Source organism: Pholis gunnellus (genome assembly GCF_910591455.1).
Source record: "Pholis gunnellus genome assembly, chromosome: 21".
Taxonomy (NCBI): Eukaryota; Metazoa; Chordata; class Actinopteri; order Perciformes; family Pholidae; genus Pholis; species Pholis gunnellus.
Genome location: NC_136548.1, coordinates 7594474 through 7614729, shown reverse-complemented (window position 1 = coordinate 7614729; position 20256 = coordinate 7594474). Strand labels below are relative to the sequence as shown.

The following is a 20256-nucleotide window of genomic DNA, read 5'->3' as shown; positions in this document are numbered from 1 at the left end:
TTGGCATTACTGATGATTGAATGAGGGATTTTACTTTATTTAATAAATTAATAAATTGTTTAGGTTCACAAGTCATAGAAAAACATACAAGCACATCTTAAATGTCATGTACATGAATGTATATTATGTATATTACTATTTTCTGTTTCATACCATAGTATATCATTATTGTGTTGTTTCTATATTATTGACACATATATTTAAATGCTTTTCAGTATTTTTATTTTGTCATTATTTAGTTGTTGTATTATTGGTATAATCAATATTTACCTGTTAGACACAGTTTAACATTTCAGCATTATCAATTTAATTTAACAACCATCCAGAGGAAAAAAAGGGTATTTCCGGTCGTTTTCAGCGTGTGTCGCCAATGCGCATGTGTGGTATTCCACACGTGGGGTGAACGATTGAACCGACTGCATGCAACAGAGCTTAGAGAGTTCGTAGCGCCACTAAATATTACTAACAAAACAACTTATCTCGGCTTTTTGTTGCCCTTTTTAGACCAGGTGAAAGAAAATAGTCCTCCGTGAAGCATTTCGCCGAGAGGGCCGGAATACAAGAAACCAAACTATTCGCAATGGTAAGTATTTCTTCAGAATGAAGTAACAAGCTAACAGACTAGCTAACGTTAGCTAAAGTAACGAGGCTGCAGGGAGAACTAACCTTTAACTCAAAACGTCCACTTGTTTCTTTGCTCTATGTGCCTTCTTCCCGTTGTTAATGTGGTTGTTCGTTTTTTTGTACCATGATCAGTCTGAACCCCAAGTCAACCCGAAGGCCTACCCGCTGGCCGACGCCATTCTTTCCAAAACTATCTTGGACCTGGTGCAGCAAGCCTCCAACTACAAGCAGCTGAGGAAGGGGGCTAATGAAGGTAAGGAGACCAAACTCTTGCGACTATAATGTAACTTACGTTAGTGGGTTCATGTAAGATGGTAATTTGATTATCCACTACTTTGAGAGGTAATGTAACTGCAGAGAAGTGTGTGAAGCGTGGTCCTAAACACAGCTGGGTTGTGTTGGGTGTCTCAAATCTGTGCATTTAAAAGACTCTGACCTGGTAAAGTTGTATCACTGTAAGACTTTATCAAACCACTGTTATAGATTTAAGTCAAGCATACAATTAATCAACTTTTGTCAAGCATAAATGTGCATTATTTGCTGGTACTGCTTCTCAAAATTATGATTACAAACAATGTGATTTTGCTTTGAACTGTTTTGATTAAACAATTTAAGGGCATCACTTTGGGTTCTGGGAGGTTGTGATCGATGTTTTGCACTATTTAAATTGTTTATAGATTAAACAAGAAAGAAAGAAGTCTGCAGCCTAATCTCACAATCTGTTTTAAAACCAGTAGGCTACTGCTAAACACTGATTTGAAGTAATGATGATGCAATAGTACTAACTGTGTTCTCCTTCTTCCCCCAGCCACTAAAACCTTGAACAGAGGCATCTCTGAATTTATTGTGATGGCTGCTGATGCTGAGCCGCTGGAGATCATCCTCCACCTGCCGCTGCTCTGTGAGGACAAGAACGTCCCGTACGTGTTTGTCCGCTCCAAGCAGGCCCTGGGGCGGGCATGTGGGGTGTCTCGCCCCGTCATAGCTACCTCAGTCACCATAAAAGAGGGGTCTCAGCTCAAACCGCAGATTCAGTCGGTTCAATTGGCCATTGAGAGACTGCTCGTCTGATTTCTGTTGCACTGTTGCGACGTCTGCCTGAAAAAAGGACAAGACAAATTCCAGATTGAAGTGAATCTTCTGTTTTGATTTAAAAAAGCAGTAATGCATGACGAGAGAGTACAGATGTTTTTCTTTTTTTACTTCTTCGGACAGTGCGTCTACTTTAGTGTGTATCAGTTTGCCATTGCATCACCTGATTCATAATAAAAGATTTTTTTATTTAAACCCTAGTGTTCTGTTAATTTCAATGTTTCACGTTTTCATTCAGATTGTGTAGTTTACCTTAAACAACCTCAGAAGTGTCCCATGTCATTTGTAATTGATATTAGTTGATAGATTTGGGGATGAAAATGAATTTCAGCCCTAGGTAGGGCAATATGCTGCAGAGGTAATTTGCATGTTTTCATTGGAACCAAATGCAACAGCATCTAATATCTGAGTTTGTTAAGAGTAATTAGCTAATAGCCTCACATTGCTTAAGAGGTCTTTTGTTTATTCTTCATTTACATAGTCTAATAAATGGAACGTACCAGAATGTAACTGAAAAATGAACAAACAAGATCTTATTAAAAATATTAACCCTATTTGAAAATAGTGGATTATATTTGAGACCATTTATTAACATACTTGATATGTTGCCCAGCGACTAGATTGAAATGCATCATTATTACTAGTAACAATGGAATAATAGGCCTGCTCCATTGCAAGCAAATTTCTATTCAAAATCTTACCTCAGTAAAAAGTATTTTCAGGAAAATGTACTTAAAAGTATGGAAAGTTTACTCCTAAAAATGACCCATGTGACTATCTTTTATTATTTATGACATAATTGCATTGATGCAGCATTTCCCCGTTAGTCAGGTAGTTAAGACCAACATAGCTACAAACCTCCAAAGGGTTAAAAATCTGTTATTTATTCTTGTAAAATGCTTTTGAAATATTTCTTGTGAAGTATTTCACACTTTAACCTCAAGTAGTATTAAACAAACCCGTCTGAGAAGTGCAGAGGGGAATCTCTGGTGGAGCCGCTATTAACCTCGTGTTACCTGAAAGTAGACAAACGCCCCGACCAGGTTATTCGTTTCTGGTAAGGGGCTACATGCCCACAATATTGTGAGGCACTGGTTTAACCTTTAGCACTGCAGTATATTCTATAAGCTTACACTTTATTATTTTTTATATGTAAAGTATCTATAGCAGTGGAGTGAAAAGTACAACATTTATCTTTGAAATGTAGATAACTAGAAGTTTGAAGTTGCAGAAAATGGAAATAATTGAGTAAAGTAGGCTCACCTAAAAAGTACTTATGCATCATTAGTACCAGGCCTAATTTTAATAATTTAATACATTTCGCTTACTTCTGGACTTTAACTTGAAGTAGTTTTTCATTGAGGAATTACTACTTTCACTCGGGTAAAGGACCTACTCTACTTATTCCACACATCGATATATAATACCAGTCAATATAAAACAACGTTTGATCCCTTATTTATTTAAATGGCTGTACGTTCCTGCATGTTTTAGGCGTTCGATAGGTAGATGATGGCCAAATCCCAATGTCCCCCCTAAACCCTCAAACTGTCACCTGGTAAGTGGTTGAGTGTGAGAGACTGAGGGCTCAAAATGGTGTAAATACGAATGGGACAGCACTTTGCTGCAACATATCACGTTACCATGAAAACGACAACAAATATTATGTATAATTGTGTGTATTTATTTTATACTTTGTACTCCCTGATTTGAACGTCTTCCAGGATCTTTACTCACAAGATGAGAAGTAATTTCATATAATCTATTTACACGTTTTTGTCAACTTCAATGACAACATCTAATATTTGATGAATGAATAAATAAATATTCTCTGATTTCATGTTTATTTTTTGTTCCATCTTTAACCCTTAATGTTTCTGTGTAAATTGAATACTCCAGGCTGAACACACGTGAGCCGTCCTCTTTGTTTACCTTTTTATTACGTCTCCATGCGTCCACTGGTTACCCCGTTTAACGTCACATTGCAATGATTTGTGGGTAATTCCCTTAGGCTAAGTCAGCATACCATGCTGACTTGCGGCCAGTATCTCCATCTGGCCAGTATCTCCATCTGACGGCTTTCAACCACCTGCGATAATGATTCATAAGTCGACCCACGTCAATTATTGGACTGCGCATGTGTGGAACCCGTCCTCCAACCAGAACTTTGCCCATCAGCGGTGACTCAGACGGCCTGTGTTTGAGCTACTCCCTCCTTTTGAGGGAGTAGCTCAAACTTTTCTCTCAGAGGCAGAAGTCATGGCCGGCGGACCTCCTGTTATTTTATGGAAGCAAGAAGTGCAGCGCCTGTTGCGTTACAGAGAGCTGGTCCCCCGTCTGGAGGACGCTCTGGGGAAGTTCTCCAGACGAGACAGCGCAGAGGTGATCCAGCCTGAGCGTCGCACGCTTCCCCTGCAGAAACACCACGGGTAGGCCTGCACTGTACTTCAACCGTAGACATAAATCAAACATTAACAATCTGACACTCATTGACACGCCTTCCCCTTTACAGCTTCCTAGGATTAATGCCGACGTACATGGAGAATGATGGAGTCCTGTGCACAAAGCTTGTGTGTTTCTACCAGAGGGAGGCTGGTTCAACTCTGCCAGCCGTACAAGCCACAGTGATGCTGCTGGACCCAGAGTATGGGAATGTGAAGGCTGTGAGTAAAACTAATGCATGCCTAAATGAATCTAAAGAAGCTACAATAGGCTGGCTCTAGTAAAACATAAAAGCCACTAACATTTAGGTCCTGCGGGTATGTTTACCAGCCTCACCAAGCCAGACCACATAACATGTTTCCAACCTGCAGCTCATTGATGGAGATGAAATCACAGGAATGAGGACCGCTGCGGTCTCGGCCATCTCTGCTAAGGTACTTTCATTTTCCCCCCCAACTACTATTCATGCCCGTTTTGTAATCTTGCGATGTTCTAATTATGCCACCGTCCTGCTGTGTTTTTTTGTCACACAGCTGCTGATGTGCCCTGAAGCAGAGGTTTTGGCCATTTTGGGGACTGGCAAACAGGCCTTGACTCATTACAATGTCTTCACAGAAATGTTTCCATTTAAAGAGGTAATTACAATACAATATATAAACTGATTGGCTTTCTTGCCCAGCGTTGTGTGAGAAGATTGATACCACTCATGTGAAGCTAATAGCACTTAGCTCAGCTTAGTTTAACATAAAGACTGGAAACAAAGGCAAAACCGCTACTGTCACACTTCCCCTGCATCCTCACGACAGGTGCGTGTGTGCAGCCGCACGAGACAGGGAGCGGAGAGGTTTTGCCGCTCCGTCAGTGGTCCGGTGACGGCATGCGTCTCGGTGGAGGAGGCGGTGAGGGGAGCAGACGCCATAGTGACGGTAACCAACAGCACGGAGCCGGTGCTCTTTGGTCGGTGGGTCAAACCAGGAGCCCACGTGGCAGGTGAGAAGAAATGATAACGCGGAAACAAAATTTAAAGGGGAATATAAGGGAGATTTCTGCATTTCCCACTGTGTTTCGTCTCCTGTTGCTGAGCAGCGGTGGGAGCTTGCAGGCCAAACTGGCGGGAGCTGGACGACGTGTTGATGAAGGAGGCGGTGGTGTACAGTGACAGCAGGGAGGGCGCAATGACAGAGTCCGGTGACGTCATCCTCTCTGGGGTCAGTTTGGGCTTTCTCACTGCCTCAATAAGATACCTGAAGTGTGTGTTATTGGCTCCCTTTGCAGAATGTATGCCGAGTAGAAAATATGATAGTAGATCTCTTTGTTTTAGGCTGAGGTGTTTGCTGAGCTTGGAGATGTTATTAATGGGACAAAACCTGCACACCGAGAGAAGACAACAGTGTTCAAATCCCTCGGTAAGCACTACTTGACATGTGCCCAGTCCATATTGCGTGGAAAGCACTTTTCTACAATTCAGTACATCATGACTTGTTTTATTTACAGGAATGGGAGTTGAAGACGCCGTGTCTGCTAAGCTGATATTTGACCAATGGAAAGCCGAAGGCAGCCTACCATGAGGTGGCCGTGTGTTTCAGCCCTGAACCTCTTTGTTACACATTCATGGCCCACAAGCTAATCAAGATCAAGGCAATAGAAGACAGGACAAGAAATAATATAGTTCAGTCCAAATCGATTTACTTCAGATTACCCATCCCGACAAAAAAAAAAGCCTCTGCCGTATAACCTGATACACCTGCCGAGCATATCAACTCCATGTGTGCAAATAACAATTTGCATTTGTTTGTATTACTAAACCATGTAGCTTTCCTACCTGTAGACAGACGGGTAACAAATAAACGCTACATTACTGTAATAAGACAAAATTGACTACGGCTGCTGGATTGGTTTTATTAGTCAAAAAGTGAACTGAATCAAATGTGTGAACTCATTCAGCAGACTCTACAAAGCGCTACCTTTTAATTTATACTTTGAAGCTTTCTAAAAGGTTGTTTTCCACAGCAATGCTCTTCAGGACTTCAGTTGGCTCCTGTTTAAATTTAACCTAAAATCAAAAATGTCTGATTTGTTGCACTGAGGATTTAAATCTGAGACTTTTATATTCAAGTGTGTAATGTCCCGACAGTAAGCTGATGTTAATATAAACATGTCTTTATTAACAGAACCCTGACTAAATATAACAAATGTTTTCTTAGTTCACCAGTTTCTTTCACATGTTGCACACCTGTTGTGATCAAGTTTGATTTAATAAAAGCTTTTAAAAACATGCTATCCTATGACTATTATGACTTTATTATGACATACTACACTGACTTTATTATGACGTTTTTCAACATGCTGTACTATGACTGACTCGTTTCTAAATTATTTTTTATGAATTTACTATACTACAACTTTTTCAACAAACTATACTACGACTGACTTTTTCACACACTATACTATGACACAATATACTGTTGTGTTTTTTTTAATCTTTTACATATACTTTATTGTGAGATGAAACAATCATTACTTGCAGTCTGACATACTATTTCCCTGAACTGTTATGTTGGGAGAGAAATGATTACTCACTCAACAAAGCATTTTCGATGAATTTATTTGCTTTAAAAAATAAAATAAAAACACCACATTACTATGCGAAAATTAAACCGCATTTAGCAAGAAAGTAAATCCAAGTGTGCACTTCCACTGCACCATTGAATCACGGATACAATTAGTCCAGATTTACAGTGGTTCCCCAGAGCACCCATGCAATCTGATCATTGCTCATTACAAAATAAAAAGGAAGAGTTAATGCTCATATTGCATAACAAAGACATTAAAATCTGTTGCAACATTCGAGCGTGACTAAACCGGCTCCTCGACTTCATAAAACACAGGATGTGGTCAAAATCAATAAGAACTTAGTGGGAACATGAAATCATAACCGTTACAGACAGATTGAGAATGAACCTTCACAACAACACCGGCTGCACTGCACCTTCACATGCTCGACAGTCAGTCATGAAATACTGTGTGTGTGTTGACTTAACACGTAGCGAGAAGAGAGAAAGGGATTCGTCTAGACAGCTTTAAGAATGAAACAAGATGTTAGCAGACTGTGTTTTAAATGCTCGTTAATTATGGAGACTAGTAATTATTACTCATTTGAGCAGCTGCTACAACAATCGTAATAAGTCGTCTGAGGGTTAAACTCTTTCTGCATGATGTCATCTTGTAAACGTTAAAAACAAAATGAAAAAGAAGAGACATTTTAGTGTTCGTGGAGTGACTACAAAGTAATGACCATTGACTGAATTTTGGCGACACATGTAAACAAAACGGTCTCTAAAGCAGAGCTGGCAGGACGATGAAAACAGGAGACATTAAAACTTCTAAACAACATTTTTTCTGAAAGTAAAATGTCATCAAGGCAGCAGGAATCTCTTAGTGTGTAGGGGGGGGGACAGTGCAGTACAGGACCTCCTTCTCTTGTAGAGTTAAATCCACAGTAATGACGAGTAGTGTTTCTCCACAGTGTCTGAGAAAAATGACACAAATGGCTTTTTCTTAGTAAAATCCTCCCTCTTTCTCCTTAATCAACCCCAGATCAAATCCCCCCCCACCCTCACATTCCCCTAGGCCTGAACAAAGTCACGCCATTCCCGTCAAACTGAAAGCACTAAACAGATGTAAGTAAACAGAAACCAGAGCTGAAAGAAAACCTTCGGGCACTGCTTGAATCTGTTTTCAGATGGAGGTGTGAGCTAACCGGAGCTTCTATGTAAGCAAGGACACAAGGGGTGAATAGATATTTGGGGAACCCAGCCATCATCTTCTTCCCTCCGAGTAGGCGAGTTCTTACTGCAACCGTGTTTTCGTTTTTTTCCCCCGTGGTCCTTTAGAATAGCTTGCACTTCCTCCTCCTCCGCTTGGTGGGCGGGGGGCACAGCACCGCTCTGATGGCTTCGTCAAACACCGTCTTGAGGCCGCGCTGCGTCAAAGCGGAGCACTCCAGATACTTCACTGAGCCTGGAGGGCAGAGCAGAGGAACAAGTCAGCAAACCAGCTGGTTTTTGGTTGCATGCCGTCATCATCGGACATACAGTAAATATGTTAAGGCTTGATGAGCATGATTATACAATGCCAAATCTAAACTAAATCTCTCTACACTCATCACTGGGTGCATACGTTTTTGTTTTTTTAATATGGCTTTTAAAACCCAATGACTGGCAGCTGGAAATGTTAAAATGAGGTTAACAATGAAATTGAGTAAACAAAACACGCTCTTAAACCGTATAATAATTCATCAGTATAGGAAATAGTGCCTTGAGGGACATCATGTCCAACATCTTTCAGTCCCAGAGAACAAATGTCAAATGCAACAACTGAAATTAAAATGTAATGTGATAAAATTCAGATATTTGAATGATTCAACGCCCTTAAACACGACTCTGTAAAAAAAAAAAAAAGGGTGTTTCGTTTAGAAACCGTAACAGCCTCGACCATAAGATGATTCTAACGTTTTTATCTGTGCATGCGTGGTGTTTGAACTGACTTATTTCTTTAGCCATGGCCAAGCCCTGAGGGTAGGTGATGGGGGAGAGCTTCTTCTCCTTGAGTTTTTCGATCGTGTCCTTGTCGTCTCTCAGGTCCAGCTTGGTGCCCACCAGGATGATGGGCGTGTTGGGGCAGTGGTGTCTCACCTCAGGGTACCACTGAGGGGAGGAGAGAGGGGGGACAGCACGGCAGATAGCATGAAATGTGAGTGAATTAACATTAAAAAGAGATTTCAATGAATATTTTGTTACAATGTATGGCATTTATTCCTGTTACTTTATCTACTGAACTCCAAATAATCCTCTTCTGTTCAACTATTACCTTTGAGGTAGTTTTAACATGGTAGTTTAACATTTCATAAAGCAATACAATGCTCCATATACGCAAATCTGAATTACGGCCAAGTCGAGGTGAACCTGCACATGACCAACACTGACAAACAATGGTTCACTGTCTGGGAATATGTTTATTATGGCTGCATCATTACATCACACACACAACATTTGGAAAGTCATTTTGCATACCATCATTCAATTCTGCATTTTTTCTATCTTGTTATAAACTTAAATATCTGAAAATAAAGTTCTCTGAGTAAGTTTGCTTTAGAGTTGTGTCAAAAATGGTAATTGTCTAATGGCTGAAATCCCAGATTCGTCTTTGTTATTCCTCCACACATGCCGATCTCACCGTGCCATGGAAAACAGCTGACCGTATATGGCGACTATTGACAGATGTGACACACTGCGGTTGTAAAGAGCAGGTTGTTCTCACCTTGGCACGGACGTTTTCAAAGGAGGCGGGACTGACGAGTGAAAAGCAAATCAGGAACACATCCTGAGGAGAGAAAACGATAAACATCAACACAACATTATAAACGTACTCCTCACCGTGGACACGTTTCTGTTACAACTGGCACAAGAATCTTAACGTTGTAATGAATCAACAGTGTGATGCTGACAATAAGCAGATAGCATACAATGTTGACTTAATGGACTGATAAGGTTCAGACATGAGGGTTCACAAAACTAGACAAATCTGGACTCTGTTGGGTAAATACACACAAACTCCCACTTTCAGCTCCCTGCGAGTCGTTGGCACAGAGGCCAGATTGTTGTCGGGACAAAGAGTGCAAACAAGGGCTCCCTTTCACTTCCTCCAGACAGTGTATAGGTACTATGGATACAGGGCTCTACTCTGCCGAGTGCAAAGACTCCGTCTTAAGCGTTACAAGCCAGTGAATAACTGCTGAAGTGAAAGCAGTGTTCGTGCCAACATTGTCCGGCTGTGCACGGCAGTGGTGTGAGACGAGCAGTTGTTCCTACGATGCGTGAATGCATATACATACTGTCTGAGGGTAGGACAGAGGCCTGAGCCGGTCGTAGTCCTCCTGTCCCGCTGTATCCCACAGGCCCAGGTTTACTGGCTTCCCATCAACCATCACATTGGCAGAGTAGTTGTCAAAGCTGTAGGACGGAGAGGTGCACATTAGGATCCAAATCAAACATGCAGGGAAGAGATGAAGTTGTGCATCATTTCTGACCATCTCACAGCTGTTCATGAGAGGTGTGTGTGTGTGTGTGTGACTTACACTGTGGGGATGTACTCTCCAGGGAAGGCATTGGTAGTGTAGCTGATGAGCAGGCATGTTTTACCCACAGCCCTGGGATTAGAAAGCAGAGGAGCAAAGAGTGAGAGAGAAAACTCAATGATGACTGAAGATTGCTGCTCGATTTGTTGTCACATTACAGAATATTCGTCAGTGAAATCAAGCTAAGAGCGAGACAGTTTTATAGTGAATGTATAGTATCTTTACAAGTAAGGAAAGCCTGGTTTAACTGTTATCAACTGAGTTAAGCTTTTAGGGTTTGAGTGTAAATTACATTAGACATTTTTCAAGTATGACTTTGTCAGTACTGAGCTTGGGTTAAGAAGACACTGTCCTACACTCGCAGGCCATATACTGACCTACTACTTTAAATGATCTGCTGTAATGGTTAACTGTTTTTACAAAAGCAGACAACAAAACTGTAGGGGTGTAACTTTGTATTATAACACACACTTGTGACAATGTCCACAGCTGAGCTGAAACATGGTTTACAAACTTAACTAAATCTGAGTGGGTCAAAGAATGCAATCATGTCTGCATATATTGAATGACATTAATACTGTAAACTATCAAGAGGTCAGAACTAATACCTGGAAACCATGACACAAGGCGTTTTCCTATCAGACATTTAAAATTCTCTATGCATCTATCCAAGTTCAAACATAAGCTTTTTATCTACTTTAATGTTTAAATGTTGTTCTAACACTTCTGATAACTAAATATTTTATGAAATAAATGTTTTTTTTTAACATTTCCTGCCCAAGGAGGAATGAGGCTTTAGGAGATCACAGTTTTCGGAAAAGTATCAAGTAAAAATACCCAGAATTTGCAGACTATAAATAGATAGATTTTACTTTCTTTTATATAGTCCATGGATACCTACTGGTATTCAGTTTTGTATTAATCACTGGGTGCTATACATTTAGGATGCATTACATGGCTGTATGTTGATGACACACATATGAAGTGTGACATTTACGATAAGTTCAATAGTGAACAATCCAGGAACTTCCACGCAGCACGAATCACCGAGTATCTGTCGACATGGCACCGAGTCTATTAACTGACCCGCTGTGACCCGTTCAGTCACACCTAACCCATCGTGGAGATAAATCCGTCTGACCCAGCTGGACCGGAGAACAGGCACAACAACAGCTGTCGCTCAAGTTGCCATGTTATCGGAGGCTCGTTAGTGTTGGTAACTGGGTCAACGAAGACAACGGTTAAATAACCGTATTGCACGAGTCAAAGAGTAAAACTGGGACATTTTAGAGGTCGAAGTAATGAAAAAAGGATGTTTTAACGTACCCGTCCCCCACCACAACACACTTAATGGCCTGCATCGGAACCCTCCAGCCAACGGTACAGCAGCTCGATCCCCAGTTAGCTTAGCGAGCTAACGGTGGCTACAACAAAACCGGTCCGGTGTCGACTGCGAAAGTACCACGTGCACAAAGTGTGAGGCGCCTCGACTGCAGTCCGAAAATAAAGTTGATAAATGTCGTTACAGATATTATCCGGCTTGTCTCTCCTTCTCTGCAACACCCGGTGAAACTTCCAGGCAGGCAACACCCAGGAAAGAAGAAAAGACGATTGAGGGGAAAAAAACGCCCACAGTTTGGAAGCTGCTGCTCCCGAGATCCCCGCGAGTCATATCCGGTCAGAGCAGGGCGGTCAAACGCTGCCATCTAGTGGTCACAACGGAGCATGACACTGAGTTCAAGAAGAAGAACCGGTGTGAGGCAACAAAACCACTCGTTAATTACGGTGATGGGAGCAGAGATTGCAAAGATAAAATGCAATAGAATAGCCCTCAGTATAGTTAGTTGGATAATAATTCATAATGCATAGTGTTAGAATAATGTTAACGTTGCAGCTGGTCGAGGTGGAGCTAATTTGTTATCTATAGAAACTAGTAACTATAGCTGATAGCTATATAAGTAGATATATAATCTATAACGGTTTTCTTTGAAATGTGGTGGAGTACAAGCAGAGAGCAGAGCAATTGAAATATGTAAGTAAACTACAAGTACCCCTTACACTTTGAAGTAAATAAATAAATACATTTTATTTCCACCACTGGTATGTTTGACAGCAATTTTAGGAACATGTCAGACTTCCCTATAATAAAAACCTGCAGAACTGAGTCTGGATGTGTGAAGTGTGAACGGCAAAACAAAGCACCTACTTTATTGGCCCATATGAGTACCCTTACATATGGCTTCTGCTCATCTTAATGCAGAAGTGTAAGATCTTATTTTTATGCTTGAACTCAACTATTTTTGTATATAATAATGTATTTTTGCTCCGCTGCATGTATCTGACAGCTATAGTTACTGGTTAATATGTACATATGAACACAAGAGGACAGCATTTTACAATTTTACAGTTTGACTGTCAAAATGCCTTCTATGATAATACCAAATCTTTGATGACAAAATCTAAAACGCACACACACACACACACACACACACACACACACACACTCTTTGTCTGTCATCACAGTTTCTCTTATGCCTAAAGTATTATGTATCATCTTTATAATGGTTTTATTTCTCCATCCATTAATCACTGACTCCATGGCAACCACTAAGTGCATCACACACGCACACACACACACACACACACACACACACACACACACACACACACACACACACACACACACACACACACACACACACATCAATACATTAGTAACCTTGACTCTGGATCATGTTATTGGGGGATTTTCCCAGCAAACAACACATTAATAGAATAAACGTCGCCATTAACCGGGTGGGGGGGGGGGGGGAAAAGCAGAGGAGAGAGATTAATGAAGGATAAACAGGCCTGTCGCTGGCACATCAGGGAGGCTGTAAAACACAGTGGAGTCACGCTGTGGGACCTCGGGATGTCAAACGGAGAAAATGCAATAAAGAGGAAATCTGTTCTGAGGCATCCACACATCTAAAAAAAAAAAAACACTCAGCATATTTTAGAATTAAGTGTGCTTTGAATGAGTTTCACGGACCCGGAGCTTTTCAAAAAGGTTGTTCACAATGGTTGCATGCAAATTAGCAGCAAATCAACTACTGTATTTACCCAACATATCCCATTTAGAGTAGTTCCTCTTTTCAGTTCAATATCTCTGTGTAAGGCATGTGTTGTTATTATTTTCCGTGCTGTTCTACTGACTGACTGAGTCATTTGGCAGCTGTTTTTACCCGTGCACTTTACACAGACGATTTGGCCGCTTCGGAGCTCATGAAGGGCTTCTTGTTAGACCACTTTTATAGCAAAACAATACTGCTTTAACTGTCTTTCAACACAACATAACCCAAATATGCAGCACTTCTGTGTTCTTAAATGACCTTATATTCAAGCTGGTTCGTTTTGCTTATCATAACGACTGCAAACAGCTAGCCTGGCTTTGGAGGAAAGTTTGGTGCTGGAGCTTCACATCAGAGGGTTCAACAAGCCAGAACTACTATTAAAGAGAACTTTGTTGGTGAGGCTTTCATTGTGCACCGTCACGCTCAGCTCTCCGCCTGCCTCCCTGCCGCCCTCAGTCCGCATGCACCTTCCTTCACAATGCAGTTCATTTTATCGGGTCATTATGTTTAACCATTAGCTCTCTAAATAATCACCAAGATTTAATGACCCCTGTCATGGTGCTCTCATTTGCATCGAAGTCAGATTGACTGTCTGCAGGCAATCAACACTTAAATGCCAGAATGTGCTCTGTAATGACAGCAGCACTCACAACAGAGTCCGCGGGAAGTCTGGTATCACACAATGTGGAGAAAGTCAACATGACTAATGGAGTGGAAGCTAAAGGATGAGAGTATCCACATGTTATTCATTGGATTTCATCATCTCAGCCGAACAGAGTGCATAAAGCAGATGCAACAACCGGGCTTTGGCAGTTGTGCTGCTGCTATCTCCAGTTCCCACATGAGAAAGCCAGATCCTATACAAGCGTCGCTATGAATCATTCGGCATCTGATTGATTTTCAGAGAACTTATCAGTGGAGGCGAGTCTTATTAGGGCATTGCAAATCTGATGATAGGATTTAATAACAGTGCTTTTTTTTATTGTCACAGCTGCATCAAGGAATAACGCTTTGCCACCCATGAAGGCTTTCAATTAGACTCAACCACACACTACGCATAAACACTCATAAATGCACAAAACTACAAAATGCACTTGCGCTAAAGCTGCACGTACAGCTGCACAACACAACAAATTCCACGTGGAAATGTCTCAGCAATGGAAGTGAATTCCTTTTTATTCTTTTAAAGCTATAACAGGCCTCTAGATGCGGCCTGCAAGCCTCCAACATCCGACCGCATGTTGAGCGGTGACAGAAGGATTCACAGTTTGCCTCAGATTGGTTTCAGGCAGCTAGGTGCAGCTTGTTTATCAGCCAGTGGCAGCAGATGTTAAACTTCCTTAGAATTAAAACTTCTGAAGGAGTCCTCACTCTGCATTAGCAGTGACTTGCAGCATATTCAGAGCTTTAGTCATCAGGTGAAAGAGGACTTCTCCTGTGGGATTACCTGTGTCCAGTCCCATCATTTTCACAAAGCTGTTTATTTCTCTGATGACATCCAACCAATGCGTCATTTCTGCATACAGATTCGATCAAATCTATTATAGCCATGAGGTGAGTCACATGCTGCTGCAGTGGATGTGAAGGGAAGTTTCCAGCCAAATGGCAGCATTTTGCTCCCAGTTGGACAGATGACTGACGCGTTTCCCTTGTCCGCCCTCTCATTTTGTGTGTGTGTGTGTGTGTGTGTGTGTGTGTGTTTCTCTTTCTCCACTCTCTTCCGTTCATTACCGACAGCGCCTGCTTCACTCTCTCAGCCACTGTGAGAAAGGAAGTGTGTCACATTACTTGTGTTTTTACATTTGCTGTGAATGTGAATGTGTGTCGCAGATGGTTTTCACAGGATTCAGGAATTCCTCAGAAACCTGACAGGTTCCCAGATTTGAGTATTTATTCATGCGACAATAAACGTATTTTTAAAAGAACCCTGAAGTTGTTGTACACAGTCATTACTGTCAGTAGACTCTCCTCGCTGGCACACGAGTGGCGATAAAATCAAGTGTAGCTGACTTAGCCTAACATGCTGAACACAGTCCAGATAAATGAGGCATGTTATTTCTCTACGTATGTCACCACGCGCCAAACAGACATATTGGAGGGCCGGGTAGACATTGAATAATCAGCGTGTCTCCATCAAAAATAAATCAGACTACAACAGACGACTGAATCTCTGAAGCTGCTCTGATCAACAGCTACCTCATTATAACAGTATGGGTCATGAAGCAGGTTACTCGCTCACAACGTTGCGGCCCGAACAACAGCAGCCGAGAGATGCGCTGGATGAAATCCGGTCCCACACAGCACAGGGTCACTTCCTTGATGAGTGGGACAAAAATTCAGGCCACCAAAATCTGGATGAACCTGTTTGGAGGACAGAAAAAAGCCCCATTGAAGACTGTGCAGAAACCATCCACACTGATATGAGGCAGGAGAAAAGCCTGTAAGAAGAGTGTATTTGTGTGGTTTTGTGTGTGCGTTTTGTTAGCATAGAGCATGACCTGTATGTGTCTCTCTGTGGACTAAAAGGCTGTTTTTCTCCCGGTTTTGATGAATTGTTGTTTTTGGTGCCCCTAGTGTCCCTCAAGGTTTGTGAGATAGAGAGTAGAACTTGTTGCATGCTCTTGCTGTTGGGTATAATCTTGTGATCGCAACAGCAACATGTTTTTCCAATAAAAATAAAAGTGAGACTCCACATACTCAGAAAGTACGTGTCTTTACCAACACTTAGGTTATTCACATTCTCCTCAGCCATGCTCTGTGTTTTAGCCGCTAGCATTAAAGATGAATTGAATCTTCACATATACTCATAAAGGACACGTCTTGTAGCTGCATTGCATTCTGGTCTATTGAGGCTACTGACAGAGGTGAAATTAGTGCACAAACTACAGAATCTCACCATGACATCTTGTCTACATTTGTTGACTTGCAGGGGAATAATAAACATAATCAACCAAACAACAAAAATTGGTTCAGAATAAATCATCTGTCTGTTTTTGTTAAACAATATCAAACTGCAATAAACTGAACCACGTTTTTTGTGCAGAATGTCTCTTCAAAAATGAGTAAAATCACATATTCACCCGATTATCCGCTTGATCTGTCTGAACAAAGAGACATCAGCAAAACTGACATAGCCCTATATATCTCACACGCATGCATACATATATGCGCCCAGCTGTAATCAGACTGCAGCACATGCAGATGGTCGTCCACGACCACTCACCAGGGCTCGAGGTCAGGCCATCCACTCACTGAGATGCTTTAATGTGGCTGACATATGCTGCCTTATAGGCCCCTGCTTCCAGAGTGCATCCGACGTTTTTTTTCTGCTGGCTTGTAAATGGGGGGGAAAAATATATTACATTTGATTGAGGGCAAAAATTACGTCATACTGACTCCAAGTTGATGGGTCAAAAATGAATCAAAGAGGCTGAGCCAAGCTAAATCCTACTAAACACTGGGCACATTGTGTACAGCAAATGGATTAACTCCTGTGTTTAATTGATTAGACGGAGCTAATTGATTTGTAGCATGGAGAGAGCTCTTGCTGGAATCCGCCCTTTTTGTTTCTGCTGAAACTGGAAACGGAGCCTCTTCCTGTGCTGGTCCGGACATCTGCACTGAACACAGGATTATTCCCAAAACTGACGTCCTTCACTTGCCTCCACACAAACCCCTTGTACTTGTTGAGAGCTTGTCAGGGAGATCCACTGGCAGATAGGTCTTAGAAAAAGAGAGCTGTAGATGAAGAGGATGTGCCAGGCCAACAAGTTTCTGAGTGAAAATGAAACCCTGGAACTCTGTTTGGTTCTTGGCTGCAGGCGGACCTCTGGGAATTTATGGGATCATGCTACAAATTAATTTGAAATACCAATGCTGTGCAGTCAGTATTTGTTTATGCCTGGAGCTTTTGTGTGTGGGGGGGGGGGGGGGGGGGGGGGGGACAGACATGTGAAACCATTCATTTTCTATTTTAGGAGAGAAAGGATAGTTGGTTTCACAGTACGCTGTCATCCATTTGTAATAGAACATTTCAGCCAGATATACGTTTGAGGAAATGCAGGAAAGTCATCTTTATGTCCCAGGAGAAAGCGGCTTTTGTATCAGTAACATGTGATCGGATCATGAGACTGACTCTTTTTGAGACGGAACTAATCGATACTTAAAGGACGGTAATCAAACCATGCCGACTCTTTGAGCTTTGTTCATTTGAGGATTTGACCATTACAGGCTGATGAAAGGAACACACAGCACTGCAGTATGCTCGAATTTGCACTGATTGGAAATGTGTGTAAATTTAGTCTGTTTCCAGTAACGCTGAGGTCACTCCTGGTGGATGAAACAATAGATTCATGCATCAGTTTACGTCAGCATGGCTGTACTGCCAGCAGGTGGTCTTTCAAAACAGTAGAGGTGCAGATTTGTACCAGAGAAGGGTTAATAAGGTGGGAGCAGTGTACTACTCACGATACATGTAGCGTAACAGTTCAAGCTTTGCATGAACACCGTTTAAGCATGTTCTGCTCACACGATTATAGTTTGGAACTTATTAGCAAACCCATGACTTTTTTAAACCCCAGAAGGCTGGGTTACAAAGTGGGCAAAAAAAGGCCACAAACCCTGGACTTCAAAATGTATTAATTCACAAATTTGCAGCAATAAAGTATGATATCAACTAAGAAAGGTCCTGCGTTATTAACTAGTGTAACCTAATGTCAAAATCTTGTTTAAACACCCTTTATTATATATCATGTTTCCATGTTGTGTATTTCTAAATTAAGTTTCTTCAATTGTACTCAGTGGAGTAAAAAGTACAATATTTCCCTCTGAATTGTGGTGGAGTAGAAGTATCAAGTAGCATTACAATAGAAATACTCAAGGAAGGTGGGTACCTCAGAATAGTTCTTGATGTACTTAGTAACATTCCACCACTGGTAGTGAAGTGACACGGGTCAGATCAGATTACATAGCATATTATGGGTAGAGGAGGGCAGGCCGATCGCACCACTTCCTGTTCTGTAACTTTCTTCCATTGTCCGCCTGCATTGCTGCACAATAAGTCCTCAGCACAACTCCCTTCCTGGACACTGGACGACAAACTGGGTCCTGCCTTCATCACTGCTGTACATCACTGCTGGTGTGGCCGGGATCTTCCCTGGAAAAGCCTCAGTGAGGCATGAGCTCATATGGGCAGGAACAGACAGGAAGCTGTTTTTTTTTTTCCTTTGACCACAAGCCTTCAAAGGTGTCCCGTCCTCATGCCTGCATCGCCAATAAGGAAAGAGAGGCGGAGGTATGAGGTCAGAATGACAGAAGCACCAAATGTATGAATCACAAATAAAGCAAATTATAAGAAATATTTCACTGTAAATCATAAATGTTAAATAAAGTGACACAATGTAAACTTGCAACAGTATGTTTTATTTCGAACGTATGTGGAAGTAGCTTCAAGAGATAAAGCAGATACATTTCATCTGCAATAAAACCAAAGGTCCTTGCATGTTTCTTGTGCTTATCAGTTCACCTTCACATCATTGATTAAGGAGTTTAACCCCTGACTGAACTCAAGGAGCCTGTCCTCTGACCTTAAAGAGTAACTAAACACTGGCTGGAAGTCTTTGTGTTTTGTACAGCGTCTCTAAGTTGCAGAAGGATCTACTTGTGAACAACCCAGAGAGTGATGTGTGCGGTCAGAAGTAGTGTGAAACTGGTTCTTGACTTTATCTTCAGTCGGTTTTGGCTTCTTTTATCTTGTCCACACAATTCAGTTGCTGCAACCTCACGGGTTTCATATGCAGACGTGAGATTTAAAGAGGCACTATCGTGTGCAAAGATTCAGAGACATCCAGTCAAATAAAAAAATATAAGACAGTGTAACAATAGCAAATTTAGTTTATTATTATAAGTGTGTTGTTAAAATTACTGAAGACTGAAAGTTCATTCTTGACCTTGAAAACAATAGTGCCACTAATGGATCTCGTGGTGCATTGTTTTGTCAGATACTTTTATTGGATGAAACTTTGGATCTCCATTAATCCAGGACTAGATGGTACAAAGGAAATACAGTGTGTTGTTTTAAACATCTAATGAAGACGTTAAGTGACTTTTGAAATAAGTTTAAGGGTTAAGAGACCCTGGTTCTTCCCAGTGTATCTTTGGCCATCATTCCCACCAATTAACATTCTACACAGACTCTAACATTGCATCAACGTCAGTAGAACAGAATTAGTTAGGGCCAGACATATGCTGTAAATAAAACCCCAGTAAACCCAATTATCTGAAACAAATAAGGGTGAAAAATGCTCTGTCAAATCGATATATAATGAAGAGGGGAATAATTAACACTTCTAAATAAATAGATTAGATAATATGATAACATTTGGGATTAATTAATGACATGTTTACTGACAACATACCCTATTGGACTTTAATGTAACTGGATTCAGCAAATAATTGTTAAATAATGGAGAGAAGTATTGCCCCCTAAAATCTTAATTTAACTTAACTTTTTTTTCAGTTTTATATTGCTTCTTTTACTTATTTTTTTTACTTTTTAGTTTATATTTGTAAGTTTGAATAACAAATCAAGCATTTATAGACTATATTTAAATTGAACTGCCTTTAGAATGTGTTCTTTGTGTGTCTGTGGGTGTATATATACGTGGGTGTGTGTGTGTGTGTGTAATAATATGTGTAGCGTGGGGGTGCTATTAGCAGGGGCGGGGCTTGATGACGTCGCCGTGGACGCAGCGTAGCTCGTGTGAATGCAGACAGCTGGGGATGGAGCAGAGCAGAGAGGGAGAAGCGCCGCCGCCGCTCTCTCACATCGCCGTCAGACACCTCTGAAAC

The 20256-nt window shown here is 41.2% G+C and overlaps 3 protein-coding genes across 3 annotated transcripts; 2 read left to right on the top strand and 1 right to left on the bottom strand.

Moving 5' to 3' along the window:
• Positions 1 to 404: 404 nt before the first annotated feature.
• snu13b (SNU13 homolog, small nuclear ribonucleoprotein b (U4/U6.U5)) lies at positions 405 to 1911 on the top strand. Its single transcript, XM_079182090.1, has 3 exons — positions 405 to 583; positions 757 to 877; positions 1433 to 1911. The coding sequence occupies exons 1-3, from the start codon at positions 581 to 583 to the stop codon at positions 1693 to 1695; spliced, it is 387 nt and encodes a 128-aa protein (XP_079038216.1). The 5' UTR covers positions 405 to 580; the 3' UTR covers positions 1696 to 1911.
• Positions 1912 to 3944: 2033 nt separating this feature from the next.
• On the top strand, positions 3945 to 6432 carry crym (crystallin, mu). Its single transcript, XM_079183022.1, has 8 exons — positions 3945 to 4145; positions 4229 to 4379; positions 4530 to 4592; positions 4692 to 4793; positions 4965 to 5148; positions 5245 to 5366; positions 5480 to 5564; positions 5653 to 6432. The coding sequence occupies exons 1-8, from the start codon at positions 3976 to 3978 to the stop codon at positions 5724 to 5726; spliced, it is 951 nt and encodes a 316-aa protein (XP_079039148.1). The 5' UTR covers positions 3945 to 3975; the 3' UTR covers positions 5727 to 6432.
• Positions 6433 to 6746: 314 nt separating this feature from the next.
• LOC306712899 (ras-related C3 botulinum toxin substrate 1-like) lies at positions 6747 to 11876 on the bottom strand. The gene is made up of 6 exons (XM_079182373.1): positions 11621 to 11876; positions 10295 to 10366; positions 10052 to 10169; positions 9478 to 9540; positions 8705 to 8864; positions 6747 to 8178 (listed from the first exon to the last, which is right to left on the bottom strand). The coding sequence occupies exons 1-6, from the start codon at positions 11653 to 11655 to the stop codon at positions 8048 to 8050; spliced, it is 579 nt and encodes a 192-aa protein (XP_079038499.1). The 5' UTR covers positions 11656 to 11876; the 3' UTR covers positions 6747 to 8047.
• Between the last annotated feature and the right edge of the window lie 8380 nt (positions 11877 to 20256).

Coding starts and splice junctions, on each gene's coding strand:
- LOC306712899 (XM_079182373.1), bottom strand. CDS start 11,655: ATGCAGGCCATTAAGTGTGTTGTGGTGGGGGACGG. Junction 10,367..11,620: donor TGTGTTGTGGTGGGGGACGG/GTACGTTAAAAC, acceptor TTCTAATCCCAG/GGCTGTGGGTAAAACATGCC. Junction 8,865..9,477: donor TTGAAAACGTCCGTGCCAAG/GTGAGAACAACC, acceptor TCCTCCCCTCAG/TGGTACCCTGAGGTGAGACA.
- crym (XM_079183022.1), top strand. CDS start 3,976: ATGGCCGGCGGACCTCCTGTTATTTTATGGAAGCAAGAAGTGCAGCGC. Junction 4,146..4,228: donor CCCCTGCAGAAACACCACGG/GTAGGCCTGCAC, acceptor TCCCCTTTACAG/CTTCCTAGGATTAATGCCGA. Junction 4,794..4,964: donor AAATGTTTCCATTTAAAGAG/GTAATTACAATA, acceptor TCCTCACGACAG/GTGCGTGTGTGCAGCCGCAC.
- snu13b (XM_079182090.1), top strand. Junction 878..1,432: donor GAGGAAGGGGGCTAATGAAG/GTAAGGAGACCA, acceptor TTCTTCCCCCAG/CCACTAAAACCTTGAACAGA.